At 36.2% G+C, this 19,175-nt stretch overlaps 1 protein-coding gene and 1 long non-coding RNA gene across 2 annotated transcripts in view; both read right to left on the reverse strand.

Moving 5' to 3' along the window:
* LOC140148736 (short/branched chain specific acyl-CoA dehydrogenase, mitochondrial-like) overlaps positions 1-19,175 on the reverse strand; it is a 47,327-nt gene that overhangs the window by 13,044 nt on the left and 15,108 nt on the right. Inside the window, 4 exon segments of the mRNA XM_072170782.1 lie at positions 7,106-7,231; positions 8,509-8,679; positions 9,187-9,393; positions 10,833-11,120. Of these exon segments, the coding sequence (XP_072026883.1) occupies positions 7,106-7,231; positions 8,509-8,679; positions 9,187-9,393; positions 10,833-11,120 (792 nt within the window).
* On the reverse strand, positions 123-2,893 carry LOC140148734 (uncharacterized). Its single transcript, XR_011858518.1, has 3 exons — positions 2,428-2,893; positions 1,189-1,307; positions 123-166 (listed from the first exon to the last, which is right to left on the reverse strand). It is a non-coding gene; the product is annotated as an uncharacterized lncRNA (long non-coding RNA).

Here is a 19,175-nt window from a genome sequence, read left to right on the forward strand (position 1 = left end):
TGGAGCGGTTAGTGGGTTTTAGCAGTTCTCGGATATAGTGTGTTTAAAAAGCCCTATAGTACGGCTAGCGAGTGATGCGACAGATAACAGATGCCAGCTGTTGACTTCCAAACCAAAAACAGCTTTGACTTTCAAGAAACCAGTATCCTCAGTAGTACTGCTGCACCTGGAAATTGGAATAAAATAAAATAATAGCCAATGATTAATTATTACACATTATTATCAGGATTATGGTATCTAGGCTGTTTGTGTGCCTTAAGGGGGTACTACACCCCTGCCCAATTTTGTGCCTATTTGTGCATTTTTCTCAAAAATTATAGGTCATTGGGGACAAGTAAGATATGTATATTATAGGGGCAAGGACTACAACTACTGCACTGGAAATTTTATATCAGCACAGACAACAGTTGTGGAGTTACAGTCAAAAATGAGGGAAAACCAATATTTGATCAAAAAATCAATAACTACTTGCTTTGAGTTGCTGAATTTTCAGTACAGTAGTTGGGAGTCCTTGCCCCTATACATATCTTACTTGTCACCAATGTGCTATAATGTTTGCGAAAAATGCAAAAAATAAGCACAAAATTGGCCAGGGGTGTAGTACTCCCTTAAAGCCTTAATGTACTATCTTTTTAAATTTTTAGATTTTCCTTCCAAAATGATAAATTATTGTAGCAGAGTCATGATATGCTCTAAATTTTTTTTATGAACTGTGAGAGCGGAGACAGATTTAAAGCAGTAATTTACTAAGTCTACTAGTCGTGCATAGTTTCATGGGCATAGCCATCTTTTTTAGTAAGGAGGGCAAAATAAAACTTAGGTGGTACACAAAAAAACTCTGCATTGCAAAAAAGTTGCATCATACAATTATACATAGAGAGGTTGTATGTCTTTGAGCTTCTAAAAAAGGCTTTATTGGGACGTAGCACGCAAAAATTTCGTATTTTACACTATTTTCGGTCATGATCAGGTTAATTTCGGTAGAAACGGGTTCCTTGTCCCTTTTCTTTTCTTTTGCCCTTCTGATTTTCTCTTTTATTTTTTTTTTTTTGTCAGAGGGCACTTTCATTTCATATATACCTTTCGTGCCTGAGAATTAAATATAGGAACACATAGGAATAAGGTATTGGCATTTTGTGTGGTGTGCGGCACCCCCTTGGCTACAACTTTGTAAATGAAATTACTTACATCCTCCTCAATAAGGAAAGCTGTGCTGTTCGGTTGCAGGTGCTTTGCTTCAGCGTGTGTTTATAGTTCAGATTTTTGGAAGATATGCCTTGCAGAATGGACCTTTCGTGTGCCAGTTTCTGGAAAGACAATACAGTATGACATTGTAATTAAAGCCATTGTAACATTTGCTAAGGGGAAAGCCCTGAATATTTTTCAAAATTCTGTTTTTACACGATTGCTTTGTAAACATATCTATCTATCTTGCGGACGCATCCGAGAAAGAGTTTACAATTCTTTTCCAGGAATCTCTATCAGCCATCAGATTTGGGAGGTCATTAATTTCTTGATTGACGTCCCTTGCCACACAGTCGATGTAGTTGAATGTAAACATATAGTAGGCCTACATACTCTGCAAAAATCAAGACTTTATGTTTGCTCACTTGCTGTGGGTTGGGATTGAGACTGAAGATGAAGTCAAAATCATATTTTCCTATAGACGAATCAAATTTCACGCATTCCTGCACCTCAATGGCGGCCATAGCCGCGACGGGGACCAAACTATCTCACCTAAAATGTGAAATGATGCGGCCTTGAAGGATATTTTAAACTGCATTCTACCACCCGTGTTACACACAGACAAAAGAATGATGACAGTTTACAACACAAAAGAATCTCACATCAAATTTTAAGCGGGTTTAATCCACCCAATTGGGCACTCACAACACCTGTTTGGTGCATGCAGGGACCCTAATAAGGCCAAATAAAAAAATAAACATGTTTCACGTCCCCTCCCGCTTCCTTTTTTGAGGTTTCTTCAAATATATTTTATTTTTTGAAATTCGGTTATAACTTTTCAAAATATATGTCTAGGAAGTTAGGATGCTTTCTATAGCCTTGTTAAGATACAAGAAACACGTTAGGAAGGTTTTGTGATCATTTGAGGGGTGTAACTCTCCTCCTTTTTCCAGGCATTATTGTATACGCTAAAACACTGAGCTCTAAGTATGGCTATTTACACCAATTTTGTGATAAAAAATAGAAAATAAAAGACCCTCTTCCTCCTTTTTTTTCGAAAACCGGACGTGAAACATGTTTTTATTTTACTTGGCCTATTGGCCGACCAAATCCTGACCATGACTTGGCTCGTTGGATTCGTCTATACTATAGCGAATCCTCACTGCCAGTTAAAATTAATGTTGTGTCGTTTAGTTTTACTTGTGCATTAAAAAAATTAATGAGTTATAAAAAGAAACTCACCTTGCAGAGCTGCAGAGTCGAGGTACAAACAACACACCCAACATACTCAGCCAGGAGAACGGTATAGACATACACGACATACACTGTATTGCAATGATCATGAATGTACAGTCATGACAGTGCATGAACAACAGATCTGTGTGATGCAGTGGTGAATGGGACAAATCTCGTCATGTTTTCGTGGTATATTAGATGTCCGTGGCCATAACTGTCCTTATCCATCATGTCATTTGCTTCTCTAAATATTCAGTGAATTGAATACTAATATTACTATTGCAAACTAGTCCAAGCACGTCGCTAAAATGAGGCAAATAGTTCGATTTTCGCAACTGGATACTTCTGTCTGTGTCAGTGTTATGACTGTCGCAAAAACAGCTGATCGAGGTCAGAGGTGAAATCTGTCAATCAAACTACTTTCGCGCATGCGCAAATGGCACACCTGAACTTAGGGAAATATTTTGCCGAAGGCATTGAGGTGGTGTGGTTACATTGCTTTGGCTTTGACGAAAATTATAGCTATTGTTTACGTGACTGAAAATATGACTCAAATAAGGAGGTGCAAGATGATTTAAGATTTTGTAGGTTAAAATTAAACAATTTGAGTTTTGTCTGTCAATTAATGGTTTCCAATTAAGTTCAGCACGGACATCTATGCTAGGTGTGTCCCATTGTGCACCACAGATAGTTCTTGCAGCCCTGTTTTGAATAACTTGAAGTTTCTTTGAAACAGTAACACCACAATTTCCCCATACAACATTACAATAATCTAAGTGCGGCAGAACAATAGCATTATACACAGTACATAAAATATCCTTAGGGAGACTATTTGCCCTGCATTGTTTGAGCATGAACATACCTTTTAGACTTTTTTTTCGTACATTATTGATTTGCTCATTCCAAGTTAATGTGTCATCAATAATTACACCCAGATGTTTACATTTATTAACTTTCTTTATAGTTACACCATTTATGTTGATAGATAACTCATTAACACTGTTCTTAATTGTATTGAGTCTTTGTCTAGATCCTATTAGCATAAATTCAGTTTTATCAGTATTCAGACTAAGTTTATTACTTTGTAACCAATTATTTATAATTTTTAAATCATTATTAATACATTCCGTGATATCATTTGATGAGTTAGAGGCATAGTACAACACAGTATCATCTGCATACATATTAACTTTACAATGAGAAACATAATTTGGTAAATCATTTATATAAATGAGAAAAGCGAGTGGTCCGTCAATTGAGCCCTGGGGCATTCCACAAACAGTTTCTTTAAAGTCTGATAGAGTCCCATTTACAGATGTACATTGGGTGCGACCAGAAAGATAACTAGTAAACCACTTAATACAATATTCACCTACTTTATACATTTTAAGCTTACTCAAGAAGATATTATGGTCTCACGTGTCAAATGCTTTCTTCAGATCCAGCAGACATAATCCAATTAAATTACCTTTATCAATTTCATTATACCAGTCCTCCGTGATGTTTATAAGAGAAGAAGAAGTGGAGTGAGATGGCGGAAACCAGATTGGTTTATATTAATTAAACAATTTACATTTAAGTACTCGTACAGTTGATCAAACACGGCCCTTTCAATAATTTTAGAGATAACAGCTAGAATTGAGATAGGTCTATAATTGCTAGGATCATTGGGGTCACCAGCTTTAAATACAGGAATCACCTTTGCACGTTTCCAGCATGTAGGAAAAGTACATGATGCAAAAGAATTATTTATTAAATAAGTTACAATTGGTGTGATTACTGGTGATGCTATTTTCAGTAGTCGAGATGGAATGTTATCTAAACCAGTAGCTTTATCATTTGCTAACTTATTGAGTTGATTGAATACATAGTCATTTGATACATTTACAAATTCAAAATGTGACTGATCAGTTTGCTGCTTTTCATTGACTTCATAATTACAAAAGTTATTTTTAGCAATCTTACTTGCAAGTTTAGGGCCTATAAAAAAAAAAAAATTGTTCAATTCATTTGCTTTATCCTTAGGTTCAGTTAGTGCCAGGCCATTTTCAGAGTTAATAACAGAGATTTTTGTATTTTTACCTTTAGAAGGAACAATATGCCGTAGATGTTCCCAGCTTTTTTTAATATTATTTTTGTGTGCATCAAAACCTTGTTGAAGAAACTCTTTCTTTTTATCTTTTATAAGTTTGTTAGTTTCGTTTCTAGTTTTATGGAAATTTTCCCAGCATTTGTTATCATTACTTGATTTAATAGCAATTTGTTTAAGTTTGTCACGTTTACGCATCATATTTAGCACATCATCGGTGATCCATGGAGAACACTTTTTACGACGTCTATGCTTTTTAAAAGGTGCATGCCTGTCAATTACTTCAAGAAATAATTTTTCAAATAGTTCAGCTGAAGTGTTAACATTACCAGTATTAAATACACTATCCCAGTTTGTTTGACACAAATCATTTAAGAAGTCAGTTTCATTGAATTTTTTGTAAGAACGAGATGTTCTGAAGTTATGTTTATCTGCATGCATGATGATAAAATTTTTATCATCATCATTTTCATTTGTTGGTTCATTACATATCCTGTGTTTTTTACCCCATATTGCATATGATATTGAATGGTCACTTAAACCAACATGAATTACTCCAGAATCACATATCTTAGAAGGATTTGTACAATATATAACATCAATGAGTGTTTTACTATTCTTAGTTATCCTGGTTGGTTCCTTAATTAATTGTACAAGGTTCATATTACTACAAATTTCTTTGAGTCTATTTGTGTAACAATGAGGAGTGCTTGTTAATAGATCACAATTTAGATCACCCATAAGTACCGTATTGGTCCGAGTATAGTCCCACCCGTTTTTTATGTGAAAATTTTTCACAATTGGGGTGGTGGGATTATACTCGAATTTTAAAAAAAAAAAAAAAAAAAAATTATTTTTTTTTAAAAGTTTTTTTTTCGGTTTTGGAGTGTCCCTGGACCTAGACCTAGATGCTAGGATCATTCATGGTTGACCTAAAAAAAAAAAAAAAAAAAAATTTCAAGATATTTTGTATTTTTAATATGAAAATTGATACTTTGTTTTCATGTCATACTCTATTAATGATTTCAAAATGCATTCAAATTCAAAAATTTTTTTTTTTTTTTACAATTTCTGAAATTTTTCGAAAAATGGGGGGTGGGATTATACTCGAGCATGGGACTATACTCGGACGAATACGGTATATAATCTTTACCTTCTGACTCAGCTACTTGAAGAAGATGATTAAGATGATTGAATAGATCAATAGCTGACCCAGGCACTCTATACCATAATATAACTATAATGGGTTTCCTTTTAAGAGGCATTAGTTCAATAGTAAGCATTTCAAGTTGATTTGAAGCTAAATCATCTCTTACTTTGTGAATACAGTTTTTATTTACATAAAAAGCTACACCGCCACGCCTATTATTAACATAATTTCCATTTAGTACTCTGTCATGTCTATACAAAAAATAATTATCAATATCTATAATGTCATCTGATATATGTTCATTTAAGAAAGTTTCACCAAGTCCCATTACATCAATGGGATTATCATTAAGTATATGTTTTAGCTCATCAATATTACCAGTAAGACTGCATATGTTTAGGTTTGCTAAAACAACATTTTTCCCATGTGTATTAAGAACTTTGTAGGGATTAAAATTATTCAAGTGATTAATATCATTAATATCACTGTCTTTACTGATTTGGTTTGAATTGTCACTTGATATATTCGAACTATTTTTGCTTTCAATGCCCATACAAACTTCACTAATATCATTTAAAACATAATCAGTATAACTGTCATTGCTATTTTCAGCACTATTTTCATTTAAAAGGTGGATGCTAGTTGTTAATTCGTTGATCACTTCGTCACCATTATCATTAGGATCAACATTATTACCATTCTTTACGTTAACATGAACATTATTTCTCACAATTGTACATGTATTTTCATTTTTGACGCTATTAATTTCAACAAGATGGTTTATGGCCTTATTTGCATCTTTGACTTCGTTTTTAGCAACTTTTTGTGTATCATCATTCAATTTAGTATATTCACATAAAGTAGAACTATAAACATTTTCATTAATACCAGAATTAACTGCACCTACTACAGTATCTTTTACCTTACAACACTTGTTTGTACATTCAATATGGTTACATGTTGTTACTTTATAAACACTATTACTAGTTTGTTCATCATCCAAGTTATAACCATTGTTTAAACCTTTGGCATGAATATCTTGAGAATTATCGTTTTCAGTACAGTTTTATTAATTCATAACACGTGTAAGTTGTTGTATGGTGTTACTCAGAATGAAGAGTGAGAATTGATGGGGTGTTTGGAATGTTAGAAATGATCATAGGCGTATAATTTTCATAGACATTACACGTTGGCAATAAGTCATACGTCATATACCCTGTCTGTGTTTTAATAGCATGTTTAGTAACAGCACACGGATATATATCCAGATTGTAACAAAATAATATAGAGTCTACCCAGGGTAAGGTTACCCTGGGTAATCTTACCCTGGGTAGATGATCGGATGGGTATTTCCATTCGTGCATATATATATATGTGCTGAAACTTAAAAATGGCATATTTCATGTTTTTATGCCAATTCAAACCGAGGCCCTCTACTGACTTACCCTGACATTATCAAAGTTAATTTCACATGTTGGTGATGCCCGTAAACCAAGTTTATCTTCCTTTCTACCAATGCTAAATCCTTCTGTGTCTCTGTCAATAATGAATGCTGTGATTCCTCTATAACCCTGATATACAAACAAAAAGAGAAATATAGTTGGATAACATTCCTTAACTTTTACAATATACATGTTAAGCTACATTTGCAATATTTCTGTTAATGTATGAACTCAAGGAGACAGAGATAAAATACCACCACACAAAATTTAACATGTCTGATATCAAGACACAAGCTGTAATTAAAGCAATAATATGCACTTTCCATAAAGAATAGATTCCTATTTAAATGTTAGTTACTGATAACACTGTCCCCTTGAGCCAAACAAATGAGATAATTCAAAGAAAATTGCTATTTCATTCCAGCGCCTACAATGCGTGTATTAGCTTGCCAATCATATAATCATGATTATTGGCAGAGCTTCACGCAGCTGGGACGTACAAACAAGACGTAAGACAAATAGCGATATGCATACAGTTTATATGTCAAGACGTAAACGAATAGCGATATGCATACAGTTTATACACCACTGATTCAATGACATACATGCACGCGATGTGTTTAGCCATCACTCAATCAGCGAATTCGGAATAAAACCGGAGATCTTCAGATTTAATATAAAAATTTTTACTGTATTAAATTAATGCACTTCAGGCTTAGTCTTTCACACCAATGGGCATTGCAATCATGCAAAAAGTAGAAATTTGAGAAAAATTGAAGGCGTTGCTGTGGAGCAAATCACTTAATGAATTTTACAAACTTTCTAGACATTTCAAAGTAATTTTATATTTATTATAATCTACATTGTAGAGTAGTTTTTTAGACTGGCAACAATTAATTAGAAAGGAAGGAAAGAATATAAAAGAGTCTAGCGCAGCAGTTTCAAATCTTATCGGGGACTACAACCAAATTTATTGAAAGTCAAACCACATGCAACCCCATGCCAAATTTTGGTTCCTTTCCTATCTCATCCTTGCGACCACAAACTCTTTATCTCTCAATCACTGATTGGAAACCCCTCGTGTAGTGTCTAGCACACTTATATACTGCCAACTCACAGCAGGCTGAAGGGAGTATCCCATTATGCTTTGCGGTACCATTATTGAACTGATTGTGCCATAGAAAATGTACACAAAATCCCACACTTCAACTTTCAATTACTCTCTTAAATCAGGGAAGCTTAGACTTTTGTTTGAAAAAATATCACCCATAGAGTATTGTGAATCTATCAATAGCTAAAGCGGTTCTTGTTTATATTTTGTATACATTTGCTATGGAGCAAGCAGATATACTGCATCTACAATGCATGATGGGATACTCCTTTCAGCTGCTGTGCTGCCAACTTACCTTTGTCAAATCAGCATTAACAAATACTAAGAACACCTTGGCGAAAGCTGCATTACTAATCCAAATCTTGCTACCATTGATTACATAATGATCACCATCTTTTCTTGCATTTGTCTTCATGGCAAAGGCATCACTGCCAGATTGAGGCTCAGATAGACAGAAGCTTGTGAACTAAAATCAAAACACAAATAAAAATGGATTTTACAATTATAATATCTCACAAACAAAACAAAAACATTACTTTTGTTTTCTCAGAAGGGTCCTCATCATCACTTTCATGTGGAAATATTATCAATAGCCACTAGTATCTACTTCACACAATTATGAAGACATAAATAAAGTTGTTATGTTGCTTAATCTTTATCATTCATTTGGACTTATATGGGGATGCAACAAAAAGATCAGTATCATGTTCAGTTTTAAAAAGTGCCAAAAATATTCCAAAGTTTGGTGTAATAAAACAAATACTACATGATTTTTATCCGGGAAATAGCCAACTATTTTCCAATCGGCACTGGCTACAGATCACTCAGGCCGGTAGCCAGCACCTCGGGAAAAATAGTTTGCCTTATTTCCCCTCTAACATGCAGTAATATTGCAACTGTCTAATTTTAAAAGTAATGTTCAAACAAACAACCTACATTTGTTCAATGAAACTTAAACAATACTTGCACTTACTGTGTCCGTTATAAATCGTGGTAGATATCTTTGTTTTTGCTCCTCTGTGCCATATTGCAATAATAAAGTTGTATTGAGTGTGTTCTGAATATCTAAACCAACAGCGACAGATGCATCCACTTTAGACAATTCTTCCACAATTAAATTGGATGCAAAGAAAGATGATCCTGGACCACCATATTTTTCTGGAACTTCAATGCTCATGAACTGTAAAAGAAATATTTAAAAAAAGGAAATTACCACCAGTACAATACACATACACAATTTAGACTTGAAGACCATAATCACAATAATTTCATCAGACCAAATTGAAAGTTATTTTTAGAGAATATGATTTCCAATGAAGGCATAAAATATCTTAAATGAGAGTAAAATATTTTATACTTACAATTTTTATCTGGATAAATACTTTAAAGCAAAAGACTTGTAGTTTAATTTTATTCTTGCTTCACAATGTTACTGGCGCACACCAAGTACTGAAAACCCTTTGGTAAACCAGTCGGATTACAATTCACCGACCAGACAACCATTACTCTGCTGTGTTTCTACTGTGGAAAATGCCCAGTGTCACAAACCGTAATATCTCATAAGGTACCTCATCACTCCGAAAATATCTGTGTCTACTGAACATGTTACCCAGTATCAGTCCTTTCCCCAGTAGAAACACATAGATACATGTAGATCTAGGCAAGGTGCAACCGATGCTTCTCACAATGTTTGATTTCATTTTGGCTCGGATAGCGATGTTTTCCCATATTTTTTGGTGTGACCTTAGAGCACATCCGACATATCAAATTACATTTTGAAAACGGGGAATGTCCTTCTAATATCAAATAATTTTGATTTTTGAAATTTGCGATATAATACACATTTTATGGCTAATTTCAAAAATATCAATTTTAATCATTTGCCATGTGTATTATACAAATTAAAAAAAAAAAATTATTTGATAGCAGAAAGACATTCCTCATTTTAAGCAATTTGATATGTCTGATGTGCTCCCAGGTCCCACAAAAAATATGTGAAAACGTTGCTATCTGAGCCCTTAAATTGTATCAATATGATCTCATTTCTGGCTGGATGCTTACATGCTGTCATTTTCACATTTTGTTCTAGTACAGATGTCTTGGAATGGATTTACTATGTCATAATATTAAAGCTGAATTTATACTCGATCGCTTTTGCAGAAAAGCGATTTTCACGCATGCTCAAAGTTTACCTACATTTCCAGAGCGTCAAGCCGATCAATCGATTCAAATCGCCGAGGCAAAAACGACGTCGCTTTTGCAAGTTGAAGAAATCTCAACTTCCCTGCGATATACTTGACACGTGAATCGTCAACCAATCATATACAACCATCTGGAGCTATTATTTTGCTAATTTAACTTTCTCGATTATTAATTTTTGGTGATGAATTAATTCAAAACAATAATTATTGACAGCAACTGATGTTTTAAAAATGTATTTTATGGCATTTAGAATATTTTAATTGTCGTCTGCAATCGCTATCGCCGTGATAAGTATAAATGCAAAAGCGGCGGGCGATGCATCGCAAAATTCGGCTATTGCCCATCGCTTTTCAAAAGCGTTTAAACGCAATCGCTCGGCGATTGAGTATAAATTCAGCTTAAGAGTCCCAACCTTACCCCATGTTCAAAGAGGCCATCAATGATTCCCATATCCATTACTCCTGTCTCATCCATCTGCTTGACTAGTGGTGCCATTTTATCCTGAGCAAACTTTGCTGCAGCATCCTTCAGCATTTGTTCTTCATCAGAGAGTAGTGTTGCTGCTGTTGGATTCTCAACATTGAGAGAAGGCTGTTGTGGAAGACCTGAGCTAGACAATGTCCTGTGTATTATTCTTTGTGTACATGGTGTGACAGTTTTTCTGGCTATAGTATTTAGTAGAGGTAATTTCAGTGCACCAAAACTCTGAAAAAACAAACAAACTCATACCATTAAAATTTAACTTTAATTGAACTAAATTTACAGTTTACACCAGGGCTGTGTCATTGAGGCTTTAGCAGAGTCCAAATTGGAGTTTTTTAATATCAGCCCAGAATATATTGTTCTATATTCTGGAAAAGGTCTACTAATTATATAGCACTCAATTTCATGATCTTCTACTGAAAATGCCCAGCATGCAACTGTTAATCCGGATATATAGGTCTGTCATTGTCTACTTCACTGAAGCAGTTTACGCACAACGTTCATGCAGACACATGTGATACATAAATTTTAGGATTTAAATGTCAATATGTGTACTCAACTGCCTAGCAACTGTACATGTAAGGCTGGGAGTAATTCCCGGGAAATCAAGTTCTGCTCAAAAATTATGATCCCCAGGTACAAAAACCACCTCACCTCGATAGTCATTATTTATAATATATACCAGCCTTGCACTGGCCAAGTTTTGCGTGACAGTTTAGTAAAATGGTCCACAATGAGTTGAAATTCAATTGAGTTCAATGTCAAACAAAGCTATATTTTGCAGGTATAAATTTCCAATACATGTAAATATCATTGCTACATACACAAATCTTTTTGGAGACCATTTAAAAAAAAGAGAGCAAATTTCGCACTCCACTTTGACTTGATCTTTGAATCTGCTGTGATGTGACTTCCCTTTTTATTTTTATACAAGTGTTGTCTCAGTCTTCAGTCAATGCCATGGTCATACATGGTCTATTCATATTATTCATCATCATTCACATTGTACAATGTAGTATAGCATGAAACATTGTGGCCCTAGATGTTCTTTCCTCGCCATAGGGCTATGAACACGGAACCATTTCAAAGCCCGGGTTTCAAAGCTGGGGCACCCTGAACAGCCCTCGAATTAACCCACGGCACCCATGGCATTTTGCTGTGGGTGCTCATCCCCACTGCTGTAATGCTCTCAAAATATGTCCTTTACCCAAGGCAGTCACTTACCGTGCCCTCTAATGAAGCTGCCGTCGGTGCCCCAGCCCTGCCCCTTCATTATAAAATCATATACCAGTATCTATGTTTGTGAGTGTTTTCTTCACTTTTGAGAAATTGCCTTGGTGCCCTTCTCATATTTTCAACAGTTGCCATGATGCATCTCATTTCATTCAAAAATACAACAATACAATAACAGCAAAACATACACATTTGAATGAGGAGATGCTCAGAAAGGCCTAAAAGGCCTGAACAAACACCCCCTTAACCTTATACACAGTACGTTGAACAACTGAATACATGCACAACGTGTGGACCAATATATTTTTGCAAACATTTTAGGCCTATAACAAAATGTATATTTTCGTACAATTGTACTATATTTTCTACCCTATGACCTATAAAAGTTACCTGTTATCAAAGTGTCCGCAAAAAACTGGTCATCGCAAGTATCTTTGATGCTGAAAACTAACGATATTCACGCAGGGACAGGCCGAAAACCTTACCTCGATCGTTAAATCCAGCCCATGCATGTCATAAATAATTCATTATTTCATTGTGTACATGTCCATGATGACGTCATGCCCAGTGCCACGAGGTAGCCGGAGGCTTCGCTTTTCTGGGAAAGCGAGCGAGTGGCATAAAGTCAGTTTCACACCTGTGATTTATGGAGCATATCATAAAATCTCTGAGCACATCCACAGCGCATTTGACAGATAAAAATGACATTTGCAATTCTGAGCAACGGGATTCCATGAAATTGAAGATTATGTAAGTTATTCTACAGGATCGGTACCGTAATAATTAACAGCTGGTCTGCTGTATTTGAAGTACATATTGAAGTTTGTAAAGTTTGTGACTTCGTATGTTATGTGCAATAGATATTACAGGAAGCTTAAATTGGCACGCTTTCCTGCAATTTGTCTGTCGCTTATTAAAGTTATTGGGAGTGCAGGGCACGTCACACCGAGTGTGTGACGTGACCTCGCTAAACATACCTTAAAGGGACCATTGAAAGAAAAACATATTTGGTATCAAAATAAAGCTAATAACATATAGAATCCATTTCTAAAATGATAAACACAATTTTCCTTTATTTTACCCCCCAAATCAGCAAATAAAGACAAAGCGCCCAATGTCGCGTCGCTCCGCCCAATTCATATGTGCAGAGACACGTGGCAACCCATGTGACGTCAAAGTGGTTATCCTTTCCGCTGCATGGCAACACTGCATAGTCCAGACTTGGTCCTAAACCAACGCATGAACGTGTTTACAGCAATGAACTTTTCTGTGCCTTTTAGGCCTAACAAGTATATAATATTAAAAAGGATATTATAATATAAATTACAAAGCTATAATGACTTCTATGATATGCCTATATATAAATTCTAGCTAGGCCTACAAAATTGGCCAACAACGGGGAAACATAAGTAAGTTAGGCCTAGGCCATCATATTGACAAAGTCAAAGCTGTCAGTGCTAGCTGCTCGGCTTTTGCAAGAGACTCAGAGTATCATTTGTTTTTACTGAGGCAACTCTTTACTTATTTACTCTGAAATATCTGGTGAGGATAGGAAAGAGAAGGCAATGATGTTTCGGGTTAATGACATGCGACTTAATTTCTTCAGGCCTAATTAGCCTACCTTGTGGGCGTGCGGCCTAGGTTAACCGCCGGGCCTAAAACGCAAGCCGATCCTGACTCCCAAGTTTGGAAGCTGAATTGCGAGTGATTAAAGTGTGTTTGTTTGTTTCTAAACGTTCGCTCCGTGTTGAGACACACTTATGGGACAGGACCAGGTTCAAAACAAAAGTCAGGCTCGGGAGAGCACACTGAGGTCCCGGGTTCAACTTAAAGCCCTGCGCGCGGCCAAAAGACTAATGTGAACTTGGTTTATCCCGATCCCGGATCCATGCTCGCAGATTTTCTCCGGGATCTCCAGTTTCCTCCTGCTTCTCAAAAATCGGTGATTAGTTGTTTGGTTATCAAAAAGTTCCTTCACCCAATGAAATTTGGGGAGCTGAAAAGATAATTGGTGGATGTTACAATCCAAGTGCGGCTAGATTTGCGACAGGTTCGGCAGCATCCAGCCTAGATGATGCGATCTGATTTGTGGCAGTACCATGGCAGCAAAATTACAGCGCTTTGAACCCTCCAAGATCTGGAAAAAGGCGCAATATATAATAGCCGAAATTTATTTTTATTTATTTTTAAAGGCCTATGAAAAACGAGAAACAAATTCGAAGATGAAGAACCACGAGAGGAACATATAAAGGCCACTCCAAACAATCATATGAACAATATTAACTGTCAGCCTTTAGTTTGTGTTTTCAGAAATGCTTATAGGCCTAATCCAATCTCAACTCCCACTGAAACTTAAAAGTGCAAAGTGTCCGAGCGTTTTATCAAAGGTAGGCCTACAGTTACAAAGTTTATGTTGATTGGGTAAATCTTGTAAAATACAGCGCGCCTGGCGGATATTTCGTTTTTTAGAAATGACTGACATCAATTTCGCATAGCCTAGGCCTACCCCGGGCCTAATTAACCATCCATAGATTAAAATAAGTGCAGGCCTATAATAGTTCCCATTTGATGTTTGTAGCATATAGGCTTTTTGAAGGCCTATGTATGCTTGTAGGCGCTCCTCGTAATTTATTTCAAGAACAGCTTGCATGTCATGTTCTTCATCTGCCGTTCAGCTACTGCCCCAGTGCATAGACCGTGAAGACATGGACGGTCATCTGCGGCATATCCTTTGAAGCTATGATCGTCTCGCACAAACACAAAGGCAATATAGTCTTCAAACCTGCCATCGAATCGATTTACCGTACAAAAGGTCAATAACCCAACTCTCGTCCACTCAATTGCACTATCAGTCGCAATCCAACTGAATTTTGCGCTCGGAGCATCCGTGTAAGTGTGACGTTGAGACCAAGGCTTATATAACGCAAATTGAAACTCATTCAATGCCAGAGTAACAGGTAGTGTTAGATAAATTCGAAACGGTGAATATATGTATGTATTTAATTAACTTGAAACTGCAGCAAATAAGGGTTTTTTACCGTTTCACTTCTTGTAACTATAATTGTTTTGCGACAACAGAGTTTACATTGCAGTCGTAACTGTGTCAGAGACAACGTGTATACTTCGATTGAATGCCGCTTCTTTCAAACACGCTAATCCAACAGGTGCGAGTGAGATGTACATGGTTTCAGCATAATGTGAAATTTCTATAGAATCACTATCCAGACGACCGTCCATCTCTTCACGGTCTATGCCCAGTGCCAACGGCTCAAATAATATTGGCATTAAGTGTCCCGTATAACACATGGCATCTAGGGGAATAAATTTGCAAAATAAAAGGGCCTACATGTAGGCCTACTTTGGCATGTTTGGGGTATGAAAACAAGCGCTTAAATTGAAAGTTAACTTATGGAAGAAAAGGCTTTTTTTAAACCAATTGTCATCTCTTGAATATTTTAAGGTAGGCCCTATACATAGGCCTATAATAATAATACCCATTTGAGGTGTTCGCGCCGGCACATCATCTGCAATTTATGTGTTGCGGCAAATCTTGGCGATATTCCCTTCGTCATCGTCACTATATATATATCATAGGCCTAGGCCTACTCATAATAATTAGTTCTATGGTTTTATACATGCCATGTAGGGCCTACATAAAGTCATCGGAATCATATCTTGGTCATGTTGACCGGTGGTTGAATTTATGAATAAGTAAAATAGGAAGCTGCATGAAAAAAAAGACAATTGATCGTCCCTGCCCGGCCCGCTTCCTTTCGCATGACATTGCCAGTTGCCACTGAGGGAGTTTGAAATGTTTAATGCTATTTTCTTTATTATAAGGGAAAACTTTTTTTCACTGTTTCAAAAGTTAATAATATTGTCAATTTTTTAGATTTGCTTCTGCCCAGCAAACACAAAACGTTTTCGACATCATTCACAAAAGGTTATAAAAGGTTGTCAGAAAACGTTTAAATGTCAGGTTATATAAAGGGTATATTAAGAGTATAAAACGTTTTCATAACCTTAAAAAACATTTTTGATAATGTACTACATGTACTCAGCAAACAAAAATGTTTTACAGAAAAGGTTTAAATGTCGGGTATAAAGGGTTTTTATAAAAACGTTTTAATAACATTCCAAAAACATTCTTGAAAACTTGATACAAAACATAATGTTATTTTGGGGTTGAAAATATATTTTGCGAAAAATGTTTGCCCAAAATATTTTCAATAACGTTTTAAATACGTTTTCATGACCTTTATTATAACCCAACATTTAAATCTTATTAAAAGGTTTTGAAAAAACATTTTAAGAACATTTTGTGTTTGCTGGGTTAAAATATTTTAACATAATGTTATTGACACAATATTTGGCAAAAATGTTTGCAAAAATAGTTTACAATAACATTTTTTGAAAACATTTAAAAATATTGTTGTAGTGTGTTTTCATACAAAATGTTTTAAAACATTATCATGACCTTTATATAACCCGACATTTTAATGTTATTAAAAAGGTTTTTACCTAAACCAAAAGCCAAAATATAACTTATTTAAAACGTTTTTGTGTTTGCTGGGTGTCCATTAAGCATTTCAATTTAGAGGCTCTGTTTTAATCATCCTCTCAGCATGCCAGTGGCGTAACTCCTATGGGCTCTGGGGGGCCGCGCCCCCGGGCACCCGGGCTAAGGGGCACCCTGGCCAGGCCTGGATACAATTTCGACACGATAATACTTTATTATAGGAAAGAAGTGGACACCTTTCCCAACCATAGAGAGAATTAATCTTCATTTGGGTGCTCTCCTCAACACAAAATTTTCGCGCGCTTCGCGCACAGTGCACCATAAGTTGTCATTTAAAGACCGAGACTAAACAAATTAGTGGTATTTAAGTCTGACATTTCAGGTATATATGGCTTTCAATCAGGGGCATAGCTAGCTTTCTTGGTCGGGGGGGGGGGGGGGGATAATATTTTCGAGGGCAAAACCAAAACAATTTCGCTTGCATAATTTTGACCCGGTAATTTCGGAGGGAATTATATACCGTTTTTTTAGAGAGAGTATGTACATATAAAGTCTTTGATCTTCCCAAAAAGGCTTTATTTGGACATAGATCCTGGAAAGAAAGATGTTTTGTATTTTACGCTATTTTGGCCCATGATCTGAGTAAAAGGGCCTAATAGGGACATTGTGAGCGAGTAGCGCATAAATATTTTTGTATTTTGCACTATTTTGGCCCATGATCGGGATGAATTTTGGTGGAAAACGGGCTTCTTGCCTCTTTTCTTTTCCTGCCTTCCCGATTTTCTCTTTCATTTTTGTCGGAAGAGCACTTTTCTCTTTCATATTTTGTCCAGTGGTGGGGGGGGGGTGGCATTTACCCCACCTGCTACTCTACTGCTTTGCACCATGCACACCCTTGGTCCCGCCCTTGGTCAGGGGCACCCGATCTACTTTCGCCCCCGGGCACCCGGAACCAAAGTTACGCCACTGCAGCATGCTCAGAGAACCATCAAATAACAAGAGCCTCGATCCTATCATCCTCCTCTACAAGTTACACAACTAATAATGTCCGGGAATAATACATGTAGGCCTAAATCCATTTGCATTGTAAAAAAATATTAAATGATAAATAAAAAGGCCCCCCCAGTTCCTCTTTTTGATAACATGTGGATATTTTGTTTTTAACTTGACCTTTAAATAATACACTACGCAAAAAAAGTTTCTTTATGGTTAGGAAATTTACCCACTATTAAAATCTAGCGACTAATTTTGTACGTTTGCTAAATAATCGCATGAGGGTGATTATCCTGCGCATTTTGACACCTCAATCACTATTCTACGACACTCCTGAGAAAAGATATGAATGTTTAAGTAACACGAGGTCGAAAAATGAAAATTGCAAAAAGGCCTATTCAAGTTTTCAGCATAAAAGAAAACAAAAAAAACAACAAACATGCAGATAACATATTTTGTTTATTGCTGAGCACATTTCAGGCATCATACTGCCGCTTCCAACTTCACTTGAGATTAATCTCTTTCTTTACCAGTCTTTCAATACTTTCTGTGTCCACCGTTGGCTTCCCTTACAGCAGCCACGCGGCGTCTCATGCTCCTAATGAGGCGTTGAATGTTACCTTGCCCAACCCCGTTCCACTCGTTGATAACGATGCGACGCAACCCCACCAGAGTTGTATCTGCCTTTATCTTCTTGTTGACTCGCCTCTTCTGCTGATCCCAAAGGTTCTCCAAGGGGTTAAGATCAGGGCTTCTGGAGGGCCAGTCAAGTGTCTCAATTCCTTCTGCTTCCAGGAATGCAGCTGTTATCATGACCTGTTTTGAGTCCCTTTTCCAAATCCATCTCTCAAAAGGAAAATGTCTTAGTACCCACTCACCTTTGTCTTTGATCATTCATCTGCACAATAATCAATGGATTATCCAACATGCATCAATTAAAATGCTTTAAATTAAAATTGAAAAGGCGGGAATAATGAAACCGTCTTGGATCAGTGAATCAGCTCTAAAACCATTGAATAGGCTTCTTTGCAATTTTCATTTTTCGACCTTGTGTTACTTAAACATATCTTTTCTCAGGAGTGTCGTAGAGTAGTGATTGAGGTGTCAAAATGCGCAGGACAATCTCCCGCATGCGATTATTTAGCAAACGCACACAATTGGTCGCTAGATTTTAATAGTGGGTAAATTTCCTAACCATAAAGAAACTTTTTTTGCGTAGTTTATAAGTGGTTGTATTATCATGATTATTGCATCTGATATTTAGATCGCGATCGCTGTTGTCAAATTATCTCGGCAAAAATGTCATCGCAACTCTAAACGCGTAACCACAATGACGTCATCCGAAAGCGCCCAATTTTCTACTTTTTGATAAATGACGCGATGTAGCGTCGGAAGGGGGTAAATCGAGTACGGTACGTTGTTTTTATTGTATTTTTATTTCTAAAATAGTTAGTTCTTCAATTGTTTTAGATATTGATTCTATATTTTATGGGCTTTATTTTGATACCAAATAATATTTTCTTTCAATGGTC

The sequence above is a fragment of the Amphiura filiformis genome, chromosome 3, assembly GCF_039555335.1.
Source record: "Amphiura filiformis chromosome 3, Afil_fr2py, whole genome shotgun sequence".
In the NCBI taxonomy this organism is placed as follows: domain Eukaryota; kingdom Metazoa; phylum Echinodermata; class Ophiuroidea; order Amphilepidida; family Amphiuridae; genus Amphiura; species Amphiura filiformis.